Here is a 22,476-nt window from a genome sequence, read left to right as displayed (position 1 = left end):
GATACTCTACTGCCTATATCACTATTTCACTAACATGACTCCACCCTCACAACACTGACAAAGAAAGTTGTTACTTAATAGTGCAAGCTATCACCACTCAGGAGTCACAGATAAGACATAGGAAACTATAATAGAGACACCATTTGGAAAATAATTCAACATCACACATTTAACCAATAGCATAAGACACATCATCCAGGGAAAACAGTTTCCTAAGCAGACACTCAAATAAATGTGGAAAAGATATATATCCCTGAAGATGTACAAATTTCAATATAGAAATATAAGAAATATAAAAAGCAAGGTAGCATGACTGTTTCATAGTTAACAACCCTAGAAACTATTTCCAAAGATAATGCAATATACAAAAATTCCAGAATAAAATTCAAAAAAATGTTAAAACAGTGAATTAATTAAAAGATGAAGCAAAGAAAAACTGAGTAGATTAAGGAAAACAATGCAGGGCATGAAAGAACAATTCAATACAGATTTTGAAAAAGAGTCAATTAGAAATTTTGAAAATAAAGAGCTCAATACCTCAAATAAATATATCCAGTTGAAGTTAGATCCATAGACTAGATCAAGTGAAAGAAAAAAAAATACCAGAGCTTGAAGTTGATGATGAAATATCACATTCAGACAATATCAACAACAATCAAAATAATTGTAAACAAATTACAAAACCACTAGACACAATTCATAGACTACTTTTATGAATCACTGGTACACATAATGGAGAAGAGGTACAGGCTACAGGCAATGAAAGCTTTCTCAGTGAATAAAATAAACTATTCCTTATATCTTGTGAAAGTTATGGACATCCAGGTATAAGATTTTAGAATACCAAATGGACATGGCCCAAAAAGAACTTCTCCAAATCATAGTCTATAAAAGGGTACACTGAAATCTATAATAAGGGCCAAAGCAATTATAAACACATCAGAAAAATATTAGATTTCTGAGTAGAAATTTTAAGGCCCAGGAAATGGTATATTTCAAACCCCAAATAAAAATGTTAAAAAAGAAACAAAGACAATAATTGTAAAATGGATGGAAAGGATGGTCATCGTGTTAAGGTGAAAAAATCAGAAACAAAACCCCAATTATCACATTCTCTCCCTAACATGTGGAATCTGGGAAGAAAATAAGAATGACTAGAAAATGATGGAGGGAACATTAAGGAAGAGGGAAGGTAACTGGGGATGAAAAAGGGAGTAGAGGGGAAAATGGAAGTAAGGAGAGTGGTCAGGATTCAAGTATTGTATATGTGTGTATATAAATATCACTGTGAAATTCACTAATGTAGGCACTCAATAGGAGCTGATATTAACAGTTGACAGGAACACCTGGTTTTACAACAAGTCCAATCTGCTATCATGTGACCATATACGAAACAGAATGTATAATTTAAAAATATTCTTACTTCTGCAAAGACATAAAATTTCAGGGTCAAAATTAATGTAAAATTTTTTCAGACAATATCATTTAGATGATAAATTTCTTATAGTTAATTATTAAGATATCCTGGATTCTATATGAACAAGAAAGATATAAAAAATATGAATGGAATTTGAACATTTAAATTTTTCCACTCTTCTTTTTTGATCAAACATTCTTACTCTTATTTACACAGGGCATGAACACCAAGAGTAACTCATTTTTTAAGTCTTACCTGGATTGAAATTTACTGATGTTCTAGATTGTGCTTTCATGTATTGAAGAATTAAATTCCTGTTTCTATATTTGAAAAAAGTAATAAAATTGGTATTTTAACACTCATATGAAAACACTGACCAAATATAATTCAATACTTAATAATGTTTTAGATCTAGTATCAGAACTTTTTCATATGCTCTCCTAATCTGTATGCCCTATAAACATTTTGTTAACTTGAAAATTATTTGTACAACGTTTGTTTTTTCTGTTTTGTGAGATGGTATTTCATGATGATGGTCAGGCTGATCTTAAATACCTGGGCTCAAGCAATTGTCCTGCCTCAGGCTCTTAAGTAGCTGGGGTAAATGCATGTGTTACTGCACCCATAGCTTGAAGTTAAAGAAGAAAAAAGATGAAATGATCATTAATTGAGAACAGGACAGGTAAATATATTAACTAGCGTAGCTTGAACTCAGAAAATGCCCTGTCTCTGTAAAAAATAGGTTTTTGTTCTTGCACAACTTCTTTCTCTTAGGCTTAAGGCCTTTTAAAAAATAAGGGTTGTATCACTTTAGTTCACCAGGTTGTTATGGAGATTTACTAAGATAATATTGAAACATGTTAAGCAAAATAGTAAAATAATGGCATACTTATCTACTTACAATCTCAGCTAGAACTAATGTGCATTTTTCATAGGTTCTAATATTCAAAAGTTAAAATTATTTTAAAAAATGCTTGAGTCCTAATTTTCATGATCAATTGGGCTCTTCTTTGTGCTTTATAACTCAAAGCAAATCAACAATTAATTTATAACTATTTATAAATCTCCTTAAATTAGAGAATTTAATCATCCCCTTCTGTGAGACTAATCAATAATAACAAAGGCAAGAAATTAACAAATGCCAAAAACTTGGACTACTACTATTTCTTCTCTACCTAGTTGAACAGAATCAGCAGATAAGTGTAGCTACATTTCCATGTTGATCTCCAACTGACTTGGAACACAAAATTTTCTTTAACACAATGGATACTGAGGAGTCATGATGGGGCTTAGTTCTCTTAGATTCAATGAATCTGCTTAATCTATTCCTTTTGAGGCAGACCTTAATAAATGCTGAAAACTTTAGGCAGTGATTCCAACAGCTTGGAAATTTCCATTACTTGGGAAAACTACTAGAAGTGCCAATCTAAATTGGCACTCACCATGGAAAACAGTGATGTGGAACCCCCTGCAGTCAAAGGAAATCTATTTCAAGGGATGGAGGGATTTGGGGCACAGATCTGTTAGCCAAGATGACAGAAAACTCTGATCTCTTCCAGAGATTACTTGAAGCTTTACTTGAAGCTTTCTAATAGATTTGAATGATTTTAATTTTATGACAGAAAAGACAAAGTCCTAAAAGGATAATGCACCAGAAAGGGCAAGGCTAATATGGGGATTCCACATAAGGTTCCTAAAAGGGGGACAGGGTCAGAGTGCTTAGTATTTGTTGGCCAAAGCTAGAGGCCAAGCTGTCAAAGCAGAGTGCTTCTGCTTGGAAACAACTGTTGAATAAAAAAGCATAAGTGCATGAGAACTAAAAAGAGTGCTGAGTCTAAGTGTGGGTTACCATGAAGACTCAGGGTTTGGATCAGTCAGGATATTTTGAAATAAAAGCTCTTCACTACCAGACTGCAGGGCCAGGTCTGGCAGAAACACCACAGCAACAGAACTGACAGAGACAAAGGAACAATTTAAAAATCTATTTATTCCCCTCCATCTGACTACAGAATTATCTTCCTTACACTTCAAGGATATCATTAGGTCCTTGATAAATTAAAGGGGGATGGTAAAATAGCTAACTTCAGCTAAACAGGGAATTTCAAGACCCAAATAGCAAATTATAAAATCATAGGTGTGATACTATCTGTCCCTGTGAGGAGGGGTTATGCTTGAAATGAATTGGATAATGCTGGAAACCCTAAGGATAAAGGTTCACAAAGTCCTAAGATATTAGCTAGTGGTATATCTCAGTGGTAGGAAAATTTCCCAGATTGCATGAGAAAAAAAAGAAAGGAGAGGGGAAGAGAGAGGAGATAACAAACCTTGAAGGTGACTCATGCACACATCACTACTTATTTTTTAAAAAATAATCCATTTTAATTATGTATATATGACAGTAGAGTGAAATTTGATTCATTGGACACAACTGCAACAACTTTCATTTCTGATTTTACAGGATGTACCATTGCATCATGTATGCAGTCATACCTGTACCAAGGTAATAATGTCTATCTCACTCCACCATCTTTCTTGCCTCCATTACCCCTCCATCCTTCTCTTTGCCCAATCAAAATATCATCACTGCTTCTTGGCTAGACTTTGAAGGGTTTCTGACTAATGAACTGTCCTAACTCACTACGGTTCCATACATAGTAATGCTATGAAATCTATTGTGGATATACATCTAATTTTGATTAGTATTGTAATGTAAATACTTACGCAGTATTTCCACTAGCAATGGCATAAGACAAGGCAATCTCTCCACAATTATCTGAAGCAGACACATTAACACCACATTGAAGAAGCAACTCAGCTATGTGTGTTGACTTATGTTCCACAGCCAACATGAGGGCTGTTCTAAAGTAAGAGAGATAACTTCAAATTTAGGTATTTTAATAAGTTTATTTAAAAAGCCATTGTAATACATTTTACCAATTTGACATCTAGCTTTACATACACTAACAGACATATACATCTTGGAAGATCAAATCTTTATCTTTCTAAATCATTTGTAAGTCTAAAAGGAAAACAAACACATAAAAAATAAATCACGTGTCCCAAAAGGGGAGAGTTACAAACTTAAAATCCTTCAATGAACATTAATTATGATGAGGTCATTCATCTGGAGTTGGCAAAGATTTCAATGAATAAAGCTCCATTTCTTTCTTAGAGTGATGTAATATATTGTAACTCACAGTCAGCCAAAGGTCAAGGAATAAAAAAGGTATTTGCAGGTATAACATAATAACAGTAGCACTGGTGATAATAATAATAATTGTTGCTTCAGTCATTCACTCTGAGAAGCATTTGCCAGGCATTGAAATCAATGCTACATGTATAATCTTGCAACCAGATTTCAAGCATATGTTACACTCTTTTTCATTATAAATGTTCAAAATTTGTTAAGACTAATTAGACATCACTTAGGAAAAATCTGAAATCAATATTCTACAAATTAAGTAATTTAAAGCAAATAGTCATATAAAGGAAAAAATAATTTTCAATGTCTATCTATACTCAACACAGCATTTCCAAAAGAAAACTATACCAGGAGAAGATGAAATATTACAGAAAATTTAAAAAGTTCAATACTGAATAAAAGCACAAACTAAAAGTCTATATTTTACAAAACTAACATGAAAACTCTAGCTAACACAAGATTATGTGATCAACAAAATCAAATAGTAATCATCAGCCAATAATTATAAGGGCATGTGAATCATACTACATACTCTTATTTGTGTTGCTCAGTTTGAATAATTGCTTTTCTCCTTAATTTTAGTTTATGTTAATAAATTTCACTCTATTCCAATGATTATGTCATTCCCATTAATTTAATATTTTTAACTTGAGTGATTTTACTATAATATTAAACTTTTTCCAAAAAACATAAAGTACTATACCTTCCCTTATCATCAACTTCATGTATGTTTGCTTTATTCTTAATAAAAAATTCTACCATCATCTATCTGTTTTTCTTTATGGCGAGTAAAAGTGGTGTTTGGCCACTCTGAAAAACAACAAATATAGTTTATTCACAAAATTACTACTTTTCAACTGAAGTTAACCTTACACAATACTGTATGAACATAAGCATATAATAATAATGTAAATTAAGAGTAGCTACTCTCTTCTCTTCCCATTCTGCTTCCATACGTGCTGCTCTTTCATTTTGAGATGCCTCTCCTCTGCCGAGAGTGGCCACATGAACTCCAGAATTTCTAAAATTGCTTCATACATTTACTGTTTCCATGGATCTTTGCCACTGTCAAGCATTCATCATGGCATCTTGGAGTTATGTAACATTCACCCTCCTCAACCAAGAGTATCTTTAGGACATAAACTGTATTTTATATCCCAATAGCCCCATTCCCTAATACATATTAGTAAAGGATATAAGTATTATATTTCATTAACAAGCCAAATTCTCAACTCACTAGTAGGGTGTATAAATCATATTCTGAAGAACGTCTACTTTTCCAGAAATACCAAGCTGCATAGAAAAGATTCCGTGTTTTACTGTTAGAGAAAATTTACACAACTGTGCATTGTATGTCCAGTAGTACAGAAATAGCTTTTCCGTTGCTTAACACCTACTTGACACCGATTTTTTATTGGAGATATTCACATGTGAACAATTGAAGTTACAGGAATATATTTCTGAGAGCTTTCCAGCGACATGAAAGTTTTCTCCATGTTATACAAGTCCACTTGATTCTTTTTTATTTATGAAATCAGAATCCCAGATTCCAATATAAGGAATTTCTGCTTAAAATTGATAGAGTCTGAGTAAACTATGTTTCTTTTTCATAATTGTTCCTGTGTCTTCTCTTATTATAAGTTGAAAGATATTTATCTTACATGTCAGAAAGTTCAATACAAAAATATATTATTTTTATGCAATTGGAGAAAATTTTTCCAACTAATCCACTGAGAGGGGATTAACAAAGAGAATAACCAACTCAAAAAAAAAAAAAAAAAACAAACACAGAGCTGGGATTATGGCTCAGTGGTAAAGCACTCACCTAGTACATGTGAGGCTCTGGGTTTGATCCTCAGCAGCACATAAAATAAATAAAATCAATGTATTGTGTCCAATAAGAATTAAAATATAAATATTTTTAAAAACTCCAAACAAACAAAAAAACCACCCAGTCAATAACTGAGCAAAAGACCTAAACAGAAATTTCTCAAAAGAAACACAAATTTCCAAACTATACATAAAAAAAGTCTTCTACATCTCTAGCAATTATGTTAATGCACATAAAAACTACACTAAGACTTTATCTTACTCCAGCCACAATGGTAATTATCAAGAACACAAACAGTAATATATACTGGTAAGAATGTGGGGCTGGGGATGTGGCTCAAGCGGTAGCGCACTTGCCAGGCATGCGTGTGGCCCGGGTTCGATCCTCAGGACCACATACAAAGATGTTGTGTTCGCTGAAAATGAAAAAAATAATAATAATAAATATTAATTCTCTCTCTTTCTCTCTCTCTCTCTCTCTCTCTCTCTCTCTCCCTGGTTAGAAAAAAGAATGTGGGGGTAAGGCACACGTTTACACTGTTGGTGGGACTACATACTAGTACAACCACCCTGGAAAACAGTTTGGAGATTCCCCAAAATCTAAGAAGGGAACCACAACATGAAACAGCTATCCCATGACTCAGTATTTTCCCAAAATTAGTAAAACAAAATTTTACATGTAACTGTATATTAATACAGTCACATGTGTGTTTACAGTAGCACAATTCACAACAGATAAATTATGAAATTAACCCAAGTACCTGTGAATGGATGAAAGGATTAAGAAATTCTGGTGCACATACATACAATGGAGTATTACTCAGCCATAAAAATACATTATGTCATTTGTTGGTAAATGAGTTGGTATCCAAGAATATCATGCTAAGTGAAATAAGTCAAATAAGAAACTCAAAGGTAAAATGTTTCATATGTGGAAGCTGGAGTTAATTAAAGAAAAAGAAATGAAGAACAGAATATCAAAAGATGTAAAGAAGATCATTAGTGTAGAAAAAGAAGATTGAGAGGCACAGAGATAATGAAAAAGGGAAGGCAATGAAGAAGGAAATCTTTAAAATTCATGTTATATGCATATATAAATATACCACAGGTAATTGCATCCTTATGTATAAGTAAAAAGAATCAACCAAATATAAATAAATAGGTGAAAGGAGGTCCAGGAGAATAGGAGGGGGAGAATGGAGGAGGAGGGGTAGACAGATGGAAAAGAGGGAATCAATGACTCAACTGGAATTCCATGCATGTAAGATTTTTGGGGAATGAATTCAACTACTATGTAAAACTATAAACTCTAATAAAAATAACACTGAAAATGTATTCTTACTTGTAATGACAATCCTGGTAACATAATGCTTGGTTATTTTCCAAAATTCTTTTTATTCTCATCCACTTTAATTGCTACTTAAAGTTACTTATAATTTTAGGCAAAATTTAATTCAGAAATTTTGTGTATCATCAAGATTTATGCTGATCTACATAGATTACTTGTAGCATCATGAAAGGCACTAAACATTTGCATTTTTAAGGAACAAAGCTGAAGACTGATACATAGTATAGCTGGCGAAATCCATGAGTTATCAACTTCTAGCAATAATTTATCCATTCTAGCAATGAGTGACCTAATCAGCCTTTCAAAAATTCCAGTGGGAACATGATTTTTATAGTATATATAGAGAAAACTATTTAACTTCCAAATTCTAAATTCAAACAATTAATCCCATTTGAAAGAGAGTCATAATATATTATGTAGTCCATATTCTTGTATATCAGTAGAAAACACCATGAAATCTTTATCACACTATATTAAAAAAGAGGAGTTGTAACCTCATTTATAGAGGCAAAGTAGGTGATTGGAGTAAGTGCTGCAGTTGCCAGAAGCAAACTGAAGAACATGTGTGCCCAGCATGTGGGAGGCAAACCCTGCACACCACACCACACAGTACTATGGCTCAAGGGGACCGCATCAGGTTCCTTCACAGAAGCTTGAAGTTCAGATTTCTGCATGAGTCTCTTGAATTCTAAGTGTGGATTCAACTGATGGAGGCAAACTAAATACACACATGAGCTACAAAAGAAGGAGGAAGAATACGAGGAGAACTTCCAACATTTGCTAGTATTTTAATAAAAAGAAAATTTGCTTATAATCAGTATTTTTTAACGTGCATTACTGTTAATTTTAAGAAAAATTTTAAATATTTTGAAAATAATAGTGATTGATGTATATACCGTGTTTTTGGCTTCAATATCTGCGTTGGATGAAAGCAGTTTTGTTGCTATTAATGTGTTCCTATAAAAGATAACATAGTGGAGCGGAGTTTCACCCTTGTTGTTGTGAATATTTGGATTGGCACCATGTTCTAGAAGAATAATTGCACATTCCTCTTCCTCATATTGTAGGGCCTGTTGGTTTTAACCAAGAAATAGATTGTAAATTTTGGAAATCCAAGAAAAATATCTCATGTTTTACTCATTAGTTATAACTAAATGGCATTAACCAATTTTTCTTCTAAGCATTTCATCAAATTCATTTCCTGCAAAACCACTGGTATATCTACCTTCATCAATGGTGTGTTGCCATCACTGTCACACAAGTCGACGCTGCATTTCCTCTTCACTAGAAGAGCCACCACTGCTGGATTGCCATAAGCACAGGCATAATGTAGAGGGGTTCTGTGCAAGTAAGAAGCTTTATTAGGAATTCATAAGGTACCTTTTGAAATATACAACTATTTATGCAATTATAAACATTAAATAGCTCATAATTCCTCTATTTTCTTATGAAGAAGGTACAATATTTAGTAGCTGTCAATACTTATTTTATTAATGAATGATCAGCCTATGCCACTGACATTTTCTTCTTATTTCTTGTTTCTGATACTGCTGGGGATTGTACCCTGGGTTACTCAACTAATGAGTCATATCCTAAGCACATTTTTATTATATAAACAATTTTGATGCAGGGTCTCACTAAGTTGCCCACTATGGTCTTAAACTTCCAATGCTCTTGCCTCAGCATCCTAAGTCACTGGAATCATGGGTATGTGTGACTGTGCCTTGTTCCATTGATTTTACTTATTTTTGTTTGCTTTGTTTTCATATTGCTGGGGACAGAACCCAGGCCCGAAGCATTCTAGGTAAGGAAGGGCTCTACCACAGAACCACATCCCCAGAGCAGAGCAGCCCACTTGCCTAGAAAGAAGATGGACTTGAGATTTAGCTCATCTTCAGTTTGAATTCTACTTTAGACTCTGTGATGTACTAGTTATCCCACAGTCTTACTCTCCCTCAATTTCCTAAAAAAGTAAGGATTAAAATGAGTATCTCCCTGAATACTACCAGGATGCTTAATGGAGAATCTATGTAAAACATCTGAAGATTTTGTAGCACCAGCAACAGCTCCATAATTGGTAGCTATTGTAATCAATATTATTGCTTTTTATCAACTAAGAGTATTTCAATTAATAAGTTAGTAGTATTGTAGTGATTTTTAAAAATATATTTTAAAAACTATGTATTTCAGTGAGTCTAAGATGACTTTTTTTCTTATCATTTTAACAACACTGACAATGGAATCCCATTAATAATTCGGGCTGCATTACAACTATAATTGGCAGCATTTAAATTTTTCTTCATAAACAAAATAAAGAACCATCATAATTCATGGTGCCTCATCTTAAGTGAAATGTGAGACAAACAATAGATTTATGGCAGTTCTCATGACATGGATGGCATTTAAATTCAGTTTTAAAAGTATGATAGGTAAAGTAGGCTGAATAATAACAGTAAAAGGCCAAACCGAAAGCAAACTTAATGCCAAAGGAAAAAGAACCCAAATGAATTAGTATGGTTAAATTAATTCAATATATATATATATATATATATATATATATATATATATAGGATTTATATATGAATCAGGTATTTTCAATGTTCAGTATTTAATACTGTCTTAATTTTTCACAAGGGACGTTTACAATTTCTTACCTCCATGAATGCATGATTGAAAAGGAGAACTGTTTCATTTGAAATTGAGTCCTATCACGTCAGTTTTAATTAACTGGTCACACCTAGAAAGTTTTTATGTAAGAGTTCTCTGAGATAGTAGAATATGTCAAATACAAAATAAGTAGCTGTGCAGTTCTTGCCCATTAAAAACGTATTCATTTTATGAGTACAAATGAATAGACTTAAAGAATAATTCTTTAATGCTTTACTTTATAAAAGTTTCACTTAAAAATACTAAAGTTGAGATGTTTAGTATTTTTATGTGAAACTTTTATAAAGTAAAGCAATATTTTTTCAGGACTAATAATCTTTTATACTTGCTCTCTTCTATTCTCACCAAAACAAAATTATTAACCTATAATTGCATATGTAAAATAAAATATACATATATAAGAAATGTATGTATAGTAATATCTACAATAGATGAAATGCACTATAGGACATCTATATAGAAATGTACTAGAAGAAAACATAAATGCTTTCTTCATGTTGGCAAAGGCGTTCTAAGAAATAATGAATTTGAAAGAAGACTTCTTTTTTTCCTACCTCTCTTTTTAAAAATTATGTTGACGATGATGACAATGTTATTGTTGTTGTTTTGCTGGGGATTGCACCCTTACCCTTTGCTTTGCCATGCAAGAAATGCTCTAACACTGAGCTACATTTCCAACCTTGGAATTCTAATTTAATCAGATAAAATACTCTAATTTTACAGATGCTCAAGTGACAGTGACATATGAACATAGAAAAAATATTTATGTCCTTGGCAATAGAAGGAATGTCAGTCTAACAAATGAAATAAATTTCTCAGCTACAATATTTTGAAGATGAAGAGTAGTGGTATTGGGCTGTTGATTATGGCTTGAGCTGTTCATTGCTCCTCAAATAGATGATTTAATGATAACTGCTGTGCCACATTTAAAACTGTGCATGCCACTACCTACCAATTCCATTTTACTCTTCTTCCAGATATTTGAGTATTCTTTTTATCCTGTTCCAGTCACTTATCTTTTGGTCATTGGCAAACAAGTAATTTGTGAAAGTTAATAATGTATTTTGATACACAGAATGGCAAGTCTTTGTTCATTGCAAACATTTTCTTAGTGTCATCATGACCCTAAATGACTGCGTGTGGAACTAAAAAATGTACTGATATTTTTATTTGTTTTTTTGTGAAATTGATAACCACAGAGAGAGCTCACATTTGGGGTCAATGAGTATTCTAATGCACAAACCACAAGCAGGACCTACCTTTGATACTCTTAGTCCCTTCAGAACAGAGTAGGGCAAGCTACAGTAGGGCAGCAGAAGGCAGCCCTGTACAGACTAAGCACCCTTTGTGTGCTATTCCCTTGGCCCTGGTGACTGAGAGCTTGCACTGCCTGGATGCTCTCAACCAATGCTCTACTCTCCATGCTTGTACAGATACAAAGTAACGGATAACTACAGGAAAGGGTACTGGAACAGTGGAATCAGCAATTTTGGAATTTTGTGCGAGAAGCTTTTGGCAGATGCTTTTTTACTTTAGTCTAAAGTGATAACAAAATTGAAAAAGCATGCTGTGTTTGGTGTTTTGGAAAGTGTGAAAGCTGCCAGTGAACTCTAGTGTCCTCTGTGGAAAGGTAGTTAAAGGTAGTTAACTTCACTAACTGAAGTTAATGAAGTATTTGCAGATGATCAAGATGACACCAAGTTATCCTAAGAATTTCACAAATTAGTGAGTGAAGCATGGGAGAAATAAGTAAAATCTTATTTTTAGAGGTGGAAGACACACTCCTAAATATACTAGTGTGAAGGAATTTTAAAAATATAAAAAAGAAGAAAGAACATATGCCATCTTCCCAATTCAGAGTTCTTGTGAGGCTCTTGGGACACAACAGGTAATAGATTGCATCTGAAAATTTTTCAATGCTTTTGAAAATGTGTACATTAAAAGCTGTTGTGTGTATTTTTTTAAAAAAAATCAGTGACCTTATAGGGAAATTTTAAGTGTCTGGGAAACCAGTTAAAAATCTGGTTTTGTTTAGCTGCCCATTAGAAGTCCTGGGTACTGAACTTCCAAGGTGTGCAGGTCCTGGATATTGAGGACTCCACAGGATATTAAAGTCAAATATTCTGGTGAAAGGAGAACTGGTATCCTTTCTGCTCTGCTCCCATTGGCACAGCCTGGATAGTGCAGCAGGCTTCAATTCCATCAGCCCATTGGTCCCTTACCCCTCAGTCCCTGGCCTCCCAGACCCTATTACCTATTTTTATGATCGGTGCTATCAACATGACATCCACGTCCCAGATAACGTTTAATTCTTCCCAGTTCACAATTTTTGGCAGCCTGGTGGATCTTCCCAAGAGGGTTATATCCGAAAAACTTGATTCCTAGGCTTATATAAACAAACTTTCTCCAGGCTCTATCCATCCTAAAGACAATTAGGTAACAACCTCTGTCAGGTGGCCTACCAAAGCAGGTCTGCCATTACCTATCTGCCAACCAACTGTCAAAACAGTCGTTGCCAGGTGACACTGATAAACACAAATGCACATTCCACAATCTGCATGGCCCTAGGTGATTGGCTCCTGGAAGGTCCGCCCCCTGTACTGTGATCAGCGCCTGGCTATTCTGTACAGACCCCACCAAGAACCGGGTGGAACTCCCCTGAGACCCCTCAAGACCCATACAGTGAGTGAGATGCCCCACCAGAATCAGGTGGGCCTCAATGGCGGGCAGGTGAGAACCCCGCATACCCAGACCTGGGTGGGCAGGACTCATCCTCTCTGCCATTGCACAGCTGCCTATGTCCACAGCAGGAAACAAATACTGCACTCTTCCTATTACTTTATTCAGTAAATGGCAGAAAAGGAGATCCCTGACTTAAGATGTCCATTAAAAAAATCTGGAAAAATTCAGGAATGCATTTAATTTAAAGCGACAGATTAGAAGAAAACAACAGAATAACTGTGCCAAAAGCAATTTTAGTGTCACTCTGCTGCATCATCCACTCCCTGACATAGCTCTGCTCAACACAAAGAGGGAGTAAGCAGCCCACCAGTTCCACTCAAAAGCAAAAGGAGAATAGTGTAACAACCATCACCCTAGGCTTTCCAGTGTAGTACCAAAATGTCCTGATTTGGTTTCTCCCGACCCAGATTACTGAGCAGAGAAGAAGAGATGAGCTATTTGGAGATGACCTGAAACAAAGAAGAAGTGGTGCAACACATGGATCAACTTGCAGCTGAAGAAATCATGGTCCCCAGTGGCTACTCTGCCCAGAACCCCCACAACCTCTGCACTGTCTCCTTCTGTAAACAACTCTAGCCTTCATAGTCCCTCAGGGTTTGCCATTACATACTTCAGGTGCGTGCTCCAAACAGACTGCAGTAGTTTTGCCACTGAGGAAACCAACAGCCACAGAGGAACCCTGCATCTTTCCCTACTACAAAAAGCCTCAAAGGTGTTTGCATTCACAGTCTCCATGCACCTGTACCACTACCTCTAGATTCTGCCTACCCAAGGTAACCTCAGCTATAGTTGCCACAAATCCAGACCCAAGGTCCCCAAACAGCCTTTTCCTGTGCAAGAGAACATGAAGGCTGCAGCCCATACTGGAGGCACAATCCCATGTGATGGGTGTACACCTGCAGCCATATCCATGCACACTGCCAGATGTTGGACTGGCAGTTGCACATGCACAATACCACTTCCAACACCTGTCATGAGCCACTGCTCGCCATATTTAGCAGCCTCTGAAGTTACATACACATGTGTCACCAGCTCTGTTTCATGGTGATATTAACATATGTAAGCACCCAGAGTCCCATTAACCATCCCCACCACCATGTAGCTTTGCCTGAAGAGAGTTGTTCTGTGCCACTGCACACGTTTCTCCTCAGTTCCACTCACAAAAAATAGTGCATGTTTACAGCCATCCTCAACACCTCCATGTCCCTGCCACCATACTTCAATTCACAGGTGAGGTTTCTAGCTTTATGCATCCATGATTAGGCCCCAGATCTGTAGATACACAGCAGCCAGGCAAAGCTCTGCTTCTGGTCCTTCCCTGAAGCCCTATGTGTCTACAATCAGATCTGATCTTACAGTCCTGTGCTTTAACAAACTAGGTCCCACCTCATAGGCACTCTTTGCCAGCCCTGGCTTCTGTCCTTGGTCCTAGCTTTTCCTTACTACTTCTCTGCCCACAGGTAGCCTGTCTACATTGCACATGCCTGCAGCTGACACTGCACCGAAGTGTGCACACTGCCTGGCCCATATGTCTTTTACCTTTTCTAGTCTTCTCTGCATGGATCTAGAGGCACTATCTATGACCCAGCTAGTCCTCATAGCAACTCTAGATTTCCCATAGCTCTAGCCACCAATGACCATGAAGGTTCTCATGTTACCAACAGTTGTGCCTGCTAAAAGAGAAGCAATGCATCCTTCAACCTCAGATAATAAAGATGTTGCTCCAGGCCACTAGACCAGTGCTATACTAGGTCAGCATGTCCTCCCATACTGCTCTGCAGGAAAAAGCTTTCCCATCCTCAAATAAGTCCTTAAGTCTGGAAGAAGTAATGGTTTGTTCAAATGTGCATGCACCTTTTCAAGCTACTAGGGTCAAGAAGAATCAGAGAAACGTGGTAACACAAGGAACACAAAAAGTCTTCATTAAATGAATGGTCCAACAAAATTAGAGACCTTGATATAATGAAAATGGGAGAACAACATAACAGTTGGGTTAAAACAAAATCAGTTCAATGAAGAAAGTTTATACGAGGAGCCAACCCATGACACCCACCCTGATTCAGGCACAGATGACTTCCTATTCCTCTTAGAATGAAGTTCAAAATACTCACCATGGTCCACAGTCCCCATGACCAGGCAATGATCTCCGTAATCCTTTTGTACCCTCCCTTGATCTTGCTCCCTCCCCTCAGGGCCTGTGGCATTATTTCATATCCCTGCACTTAATCCAATGCCTCTAGTAGCACCTTGCTCCTACTTTTCCTGCCATCACAGGATAATGAAGCCCTCACTCAGAAGCAAGCCAGTCTTGGAACCGTGAACACTGAATGCCTAGTTTGTGTCCTTTACAGAGCCTTCTTTATTGTATTTATTGTACTTAATTTGTTTTACCCCTAAATATTAACTGAAATGAAGGAGACCAGACATACTATCTTGGACACTGTTCTAACCTACATAACTGACTTGCACTTTATCTTCCAGGACTCGTCAAATTTGCAAAATGAGTGAATAGATGCATGGAGACACTCATGGACTCTCTGCTTCACTAGGCTTTCAGGTCAGGACCTCCACATATGGCCCACATCAGCCAGTATCCCTCAATCTCCCTTGATAAGCTTTTTCATTGGCAAAAATAATTTTGGCAAGTCATTTTTTTAAAGAGATAAGCACCATACTCAGGTTCTCATACATGCTAAAGCACTCTACCACTAAGCCATATACCCAACACCTGGGTCAATGCTTTTAAACAAAACAAGATTCCTATAAAATGGTCTGGTGTTTGGGGGGGGGGGTTGAGGTGACAATTGGAGGGAGCCACATATGGAACACAGAGTTTTTGTGGCAGATGAAAGGCCTTGTGAGGACCACACTGCGTACTCTTTGCACTGCTGAGGTTTGGGGAAACCTTTCTGTACCATGCCCATCCAAAAAGAAAAACCTGCCAGCCTAGCTTTTTCAGAACTAAATAGAAAACATTAATCAGACAGACTGAACAGACATCTATGGACTATTTAATCCATCAACAATAAATTCATTTGCTTCTCCATGAAACAATGACCATTCTTTGAAATAGTTCATATTTTCAGGCATGGTGGAGCACACCTGTAATCCCAGGAGCTCAGGAATCTAAGACACAAGGATTGCAAGTTCAAAGCCAGCCTCAGCAAACAAAAGGTGCTAAGCAATTCAGTGAGATCCTGTATCTAAATAAGGCTGGGGATGTGGCTCAATTGTCAAGTGCCTCTGAGTTCAATCCCTTGAACCAAAAAAAAAAAAAAATCATATTTTTGAGTACAAGGTAAATACAAGAAATAGAGATAACTTCTTGTACCCTATACGATCAAAAATGAAAGAAATAAGAAGTTAATGACAAGAAACAAACCTTTTAATGCCTGGAAGTTAAAATATACAACTCTGGATTAGGATAGGATTACAGATACAATCAGGGGAGAAAAAATTTCAGAAATAAATGGGAACAGGGATACAATACGTCAAAATTCATTGGGTTATTAACACCCATAAATAATTTATGTACCTATATATCAATGGCAAATGAACTGAAAGAGAAATTTTAAAAAAATATCCCATTCAAAATAGCCTCAGAAAACAATAGAATACTTTGGAATATATATAAGAAAAGGTATGAAATAGTTCTACAATGAAAACTACAGAATACAGGAGAAAGAAATTAAAGACCTTTGAAGATGGACAGATCTCCTAGGCCCTAATTCTGCCTATCTTAGGCAGAATTAATATTGTCAAATTAACCATACTACCAAAGTGCTTTGCAGATTCAATGCAATTCCTATAAAAATACCAATGAGTTCCTTTGTAGAAATAGAAAAATCACCCATAAAACTCATTTGGAAATATTAGAGAATCAGAATAGACAAAGCAGTCATTAGCAAGAAAAGTGATACAGGAGGCATCACAATCAGTACCAGAACCATGGTAAAGAAGAGAAGACACAGAGAAAAACCCACATAAGTACAGTTATCTAATACTATAAAACAGCACCAAAAACAAACACTGAAGGAAAGATATCATTTTCAACAAATGGTGCTGGGAAAACTTGAAATACACATGTAGCAAAATGAAATTAAACCCCTACTTCTCACCCTGCACACAACTCAAAGTGGATCAAGGACTTAGGCATTAGAACATAGAGACCCTGCAACTAACTGAAGAAAAAGTAGGAATGTAAGCTTAGGAACTTACTTTCTTAACAACACCAGTACAGCACAAGAAGTAAAATCAAGAATCAATAAATGGGATGGAATCAAAGAAGCAGCCTTTAAAATTCTTCTCAGCTCAAGAAACAATAATATGAAGAGAAAGCCTACTGAACAGTAGAAAATCCTTACCACCTGCACCTCAGTTTCAGCATTAATCTCCAGGATATATGAAGAACTCAAAAACTTTATACTACTATTAATAATAATATTAATAATAACAACAACAATAACAACCACCCAATCAATAAATGGACTAAGGATCTGAACAGACACTGCACAGCAGAAAAAAATACCATCAACAAATATATGAAAAAATGTTCATCTTTAGTAATTATAAAAATGCAAGTCAAATCTACACTGAGATTTCATCTCACTTCAGTCCGAATGGCAATTATCAGGAATTCAAGCAACCATAAATGTTGGGGGGATGTAGGAAAAAAGGTTCATTCATACCTTGCTGGTGGGAAGGCAAATTTTCAATTTATCATTATGGAAAGCAGCATGGAGATTCCTCAGAAAACTTGGAATTGACCCAGTTATCCCACTTCTCAGTTCATACCCAAAGGATTTAAAGTCAGAATACTACAGTGATGCAGCCACATCAATGTTATAGCTAAACTATGCAACCTGTCTAAGTGCCTTTCAACAGATGAATGAATAAAGAAAATGTGGTATACATACAAACCAGATATTACTCAGCCTTAAATAAGAATGAAATTATGTAGTTTGGTGGTAAAAGAATGGAGCTGGAGAATATCATGCCTAACAAAATTAACTAATCCCAAAGAACCAAAGGCTGAATGTTTTCACTGAATTTCAGATGCTAATTGACAATAAGGGTTGGGGTTCCTAGGGACGAACAGAGGTACTGTGGATAAGGCAGAGGGGAGTGAAGGGAGGGGGAAAGGAATGGAGGTAGGAAGAATAGCAGAATGGATCTGACATAATTACCCTATGTGCATATATGACTACATGACCAGTGTGAGCCTATGTCATGTACAACCAGAAGAATGAGAAGTTATGCTCCATTTATGTATGATGTGTCAAAGAGCATTCCACTGCCATGTACAACTAAATAGAATGAATAAAAAATGTTTTTAGGTGCTCAGGAAAAATGAAACACATATCAAATAACTGTAAAAGATTAAAAGGTGTATCAAAGATGAAATCAGAATTAGAAATCACCTAATCCAATCCACCTATTTCATTAATGAAAAACCTTATTATAATACTAACATATCCCCAACCAGAAAAAAATGAGAAAGTCAAATAATTATCAGAATTATACTACATACAGAATTATAGTTCACATGTGAAAAATACTGTGATACATACAAGAAGAATAAAATTTTATAAGATGAAGGCAATCCTCATACTGCAGACATTTTCTGGCTTAAAATTGGCACTCACGCTTCTCAAGGAAAAAAGATGATGGACATGGAGTCAAACTAATGGAGTTCCCTCCACAGCCAACTGTTTCCTTCTCTGGCTTAGTATCCTTCATCCTTACCGCAAGTTATACTATTCCACCACAAGGATGAAAGATCACCCAAAGGAACATGGCAGGCACACATGAGGAACACTAAAATTGGAGGCGAATGAGAAAGGAGGGCTGCGCTATTACTATCATCAATATGATGGACTAACACTAGCTTCCCTGTGTGCCTAATGCTAAGAATTCAAAAAGAAGTTAGATAATATGAAACTTTATTCAGCCATAAAATAAATGAAATTATGTCATCTGCAGGAAAATGGGTGGAGACCATAATATTAAACAAAATAAGTCAAATGTAGAAGATCAAAGATCACATGCTTTCTCTCATATGTGCAAGCTAGAATGGAAAAAGAAATAGAAAGGTGTGGGGGATGATCTCAGGAAAATCAAAGGGAGATAATTAAAGAAAAAGACCAAGGGTTGAGAGGTAGGCAGGGAGGGAAGAAGTGCTGGGAAGCAATATTGGCCAAATTATATTGTTAAATTTTGTGCATGTATAAATATATAACACAAATCCTTGTTATGCACAATTATAATGCACAAATTTTAAAAATGTTGAAAAAAAAAATAGCCAGTGTGAACTGATTGTTTCAGCTTAAAAATCTACAAATATCTATAATCATTTTATGATGCTCTGTCTTTTGGAAGCCCTATTACATACGTACACATGTATGTATAAGTTTTCTGCATATTTATATTACTGTACTAAACATAGACATAGATAGATAGATAGATAGATAGATAGATAGATAGATAGATAGATTATGACACTCAAGACTTACAAAAGAACTCAACCTATTCATAAGCAGGGTGAGCCCCTGACCTTCTAAATGTGGACCCACTTAACTAAAGACAGCATGATTTATGCTCTTTATATATGGCTTGTGGTTTTCTAACTTAAGTGCTTCTTGTTTGGGTCCTTTATTTATTTTAACCCCAATTTGATATCCCTACAGATATATTCATGTTCTAAAACAGAAAGGGATAGACAACCTGTCCAATATTAAAAGTAAAAAATATTGAATACCAAATAAAAATGCTATTATATATTTTCCAGCATCCAAAATAGTGCTAAATGCGAAAATAGTTTCCAAGGAAAAACTTTCTGAATAACAAAGGAATAAGAATCAAAAAATAGAAAACTATAAAAGTAACCTTACCCATATACCTTATAAAGGCAACATAAAATGACTTACGTACATATCATAATATAGAATTTATGGTAGCTTATAATTATAGATATTTAGTTATATGAGCATTTACTCCCTGCTGAAGAGCATTTATGGTTCAAGGACAGATCCTCTGTTTCTACACTAATATCAACATTCTTCCAACCATAGGAAAGTTCATTACTGAATTCTCATTCTGTGTCATATGGTCAAGTATTAATGAAAGACAAGGGAATGCCGTTCAACTGTAATTGAGATGCTCATATAGTTTTAAGAATTTCATTAAATTCATGTCACTCTACTAAAATCATTTTTAAAGAATGGTTTATAAGTATGAAGAAGGAGTGATTCAAAATCTTATTTTATTACATCTACAATAGAAACATACCTTGATGTTTTTGATTCAGATACATGGTCAAATGTTTATATTTTCCATTGGGTAGAGTTATTTAATTTTCCATACAAATTCACAAAACATTTGCTTACTGTACCCTGTCAGAAAATATATTTAGAGGTAAAAGTATCTGTTATTTAAAAACTGTGTAATGAATATGGCTCTCAAAATATCAGTGGAAAACATACTTATGATTTGTCTTGAGAAAAATATCACTTAATATTAAAACAACAGTTGCAAGATAATAATTGGAACAGCTCAGTGAAATTTCCCACAGGTGGTTAACAAGTCACAATATATACACACCAATATAGCTGAGAAGGATATGAGTTGGTTCCAAAATGCATTTATAACTTGAAGCTTTTAATTTAAATTTTCCTTCTCTTCAAATCAAGTAGCCCAGCCTGAAGAACTCTCCAAATCATTTGAGATAAGCTTATGCATATTAAATAAGAATATATCCTGGAGGATCTAATGGATCAAATTTATAGTCTCAATCAATTTTTTCCAATTTGACTTTGAAGAGAAACTTAACATTGAAGCAAAACCAGTATAAATGAAAATGTAAATCTTAATATATAAAATTGAGATACATTAAGTTCCACTTCAAAATAGCCTTAAAACCTGGAAAAGAATAAACTGAAAAAAAACAAAAGCTCAAAATTTTGATTAAAAAGTATCTCCTTCCCTGTTAATAATTATCTATTAATATGACTAATATACCATACAACAATTTTAAGAAGGAAAGTTTATTTTTGCTTACATTTTCAAAACCTTCAGTACATGGTTGGCAAACACCACTGCTTTGGGCTCAAGGTCAAATAGAAAATCTTGGCCAAAGTTGGAGAAGAACATAGAGATTGAGGCTAATGGTGTCAAAACCAGCTCTGCAAGACATATTATAATCAAAGGACCTAACAATGGAAATAAAGAAAAATAGTAAAAGATACACATGAAAAACATTAGGTCACATTTATATAAAATTATATTTGTTTGTATAAATTTAATTATATTTACATTTATAAGCTTCACTTCAAACTTCTCACCTCAGACTCTAAAATCAAGGGGGTTTGGCATAAAGTATTCCAAGCTTTGAAAGTATATACTTACCAACCAAGACTGCTATGTCCAGCAAAGTTATGAATGGAACAAGGAATGACATGATCAGTGACATAATCAGACACAGAATGCAAAGGGTTGAATGTTTTATACCCTATGAAAAAGCTAGAGAGAGAAATGAAGAACAAACAGGGATCACTTAAAAATAGAAAGAAGATCACACAGTGATGAGCCACCTGACTGGTTACAGAGGGTAAAGCAGTAGCTACAGGATGAAATGTACTTTGGAATATATAAAAATGCCCTGAAGTTTCTGAGAATTCTCTCTCAATGAGGAATAAAATTAAAACAATATTTATGCCCTAAAAAACATCATATGATTTAATTGCCAGAGGAAAGAAACATTGCACATGTATCAACTGAGGCTATGGAGAGAGTTCATTCATAAGTCGCCAGAAGGCAGTACAGAGTGCAGTGAGTGGAGGGCTACTGGCACTCTCTTAGAAGAATGCCAGAACTCCTCACTTTCTTCACTTCAGTCATGGTTTTCACATCTATTGGTACAATATCAATAACCATATTGCCATCTTTGTTTTTGCTCAAATTCAGCTGTATGTCACAGCTTCCTTCCTCAAATATCCTCAATTCCATGTTCAAAGGCTGGTTCTCCAATACAGATGCAAGTACACAGTCTGCTCTGATCAGCTACTGATGCACCAGGACCAACAACAAAATGTCTTGACTAGCAAACTGTACTGCAGGAACTTCCACATATCCAAACAGAGCTACCAAAGAGGCACATATTGATAATGGTCCATGAGCAGAATGCTGATGTCACCAGCAGCAGAGTTGATGTTCCTGGAAAATGGGGTGCATGGTGTTAGCCAAAGACCAATCACCAGACAATTCTACTTTTTC

General features: G+C 35.3%; 1 protein-coding gene across 2 annotated transcripts; it reads right to left on the bottom strand.

Annotated features, from left to right (window-relative positions):
* Nucleotides 1-3,941: 3,941 nt before the first annotated feature.
* Nucleotides 3,942-10,645, bottom strand: LOC131424321 (putative ankyrin repeat domain-containing protein 20A2). Of its 2 annotated transcripts, XR_009227105.1 has the most exons (5): nt 10,452-10,645; nt 9,023-9,137; nt 8,694-8,867; nt 5,323-5,429; nt 3,942-4,276 (listed from the first exon to the last, which is right to left on the bottom strand). XR_009227105.1 is itself a non-coding variant. In XM_058580639.1 (4 exons), exons 1-4 carry the CDS (start codon nt 10,487-10,489, stop codon nt 5,385-5,387), a joined length of 372 nt encoding a protein of 123 aa, XP_058436622.1. In that variant the 5' UTR covers nt 10,490-10,645; the 3' UTR covers nt 5,168-5,384. The 2 variants fall into 2 exon arrangements, 1 of the variants encoding a protein (XP_058436622.1); XM_058580639.1 differs by lacking the exon at nt 3,942-4,276 and having other exon boundaries at nt 5,168-5,429.
* Nucleotides 10,646-22,476: the final 11,831 nt, after the last annotated feature.

Source organism: Marmota monax, unplaced genomic scaffold (genome assembly GCF_021218885.2).
Source record: "Marmota monax isolate L192 unplaced genomic scaffold, Marmota_monax_Labrador192_F-V1.1 WCK01_AAM20220418_F8-fsc00327, whole genome shotgun sequence".
Lineage (NCBI taxonomy): Eukaryota > Metazoa > Chordata > Mammalia > Rodentia > Sciuridae > Marmota > Marmota monax.
The sequence above is the reverse complement of the archived record's forward strand: the minus strand, read 5'-3'. Positions and strand labels throughout refer to the sequence as shown.

Excerpts from the sequence above, each read along its gene's own strand:
- LOC131424321 (XM_058580639.1), bottom strand. The coding sequence starts at position 10,489 with ATGAAACAGTTCTCCTTTTCAATCATGCATTCATGGAG. Across the intron at positions 8,868-9,022 it reads GCAACACACCATTGATGAAG|GCCCTACAATATGAGGAAGA; the intron begins GTAGATATACCA and ends TAAAACCAACAG. Across the intron at positions 5,430-8,693 it reads ATATTGAAGCCAAAAACACG|AGTGGCCAAACACCACTTTT; the intron begins GTATATACATCA and ends GTTGTTTTTCAG.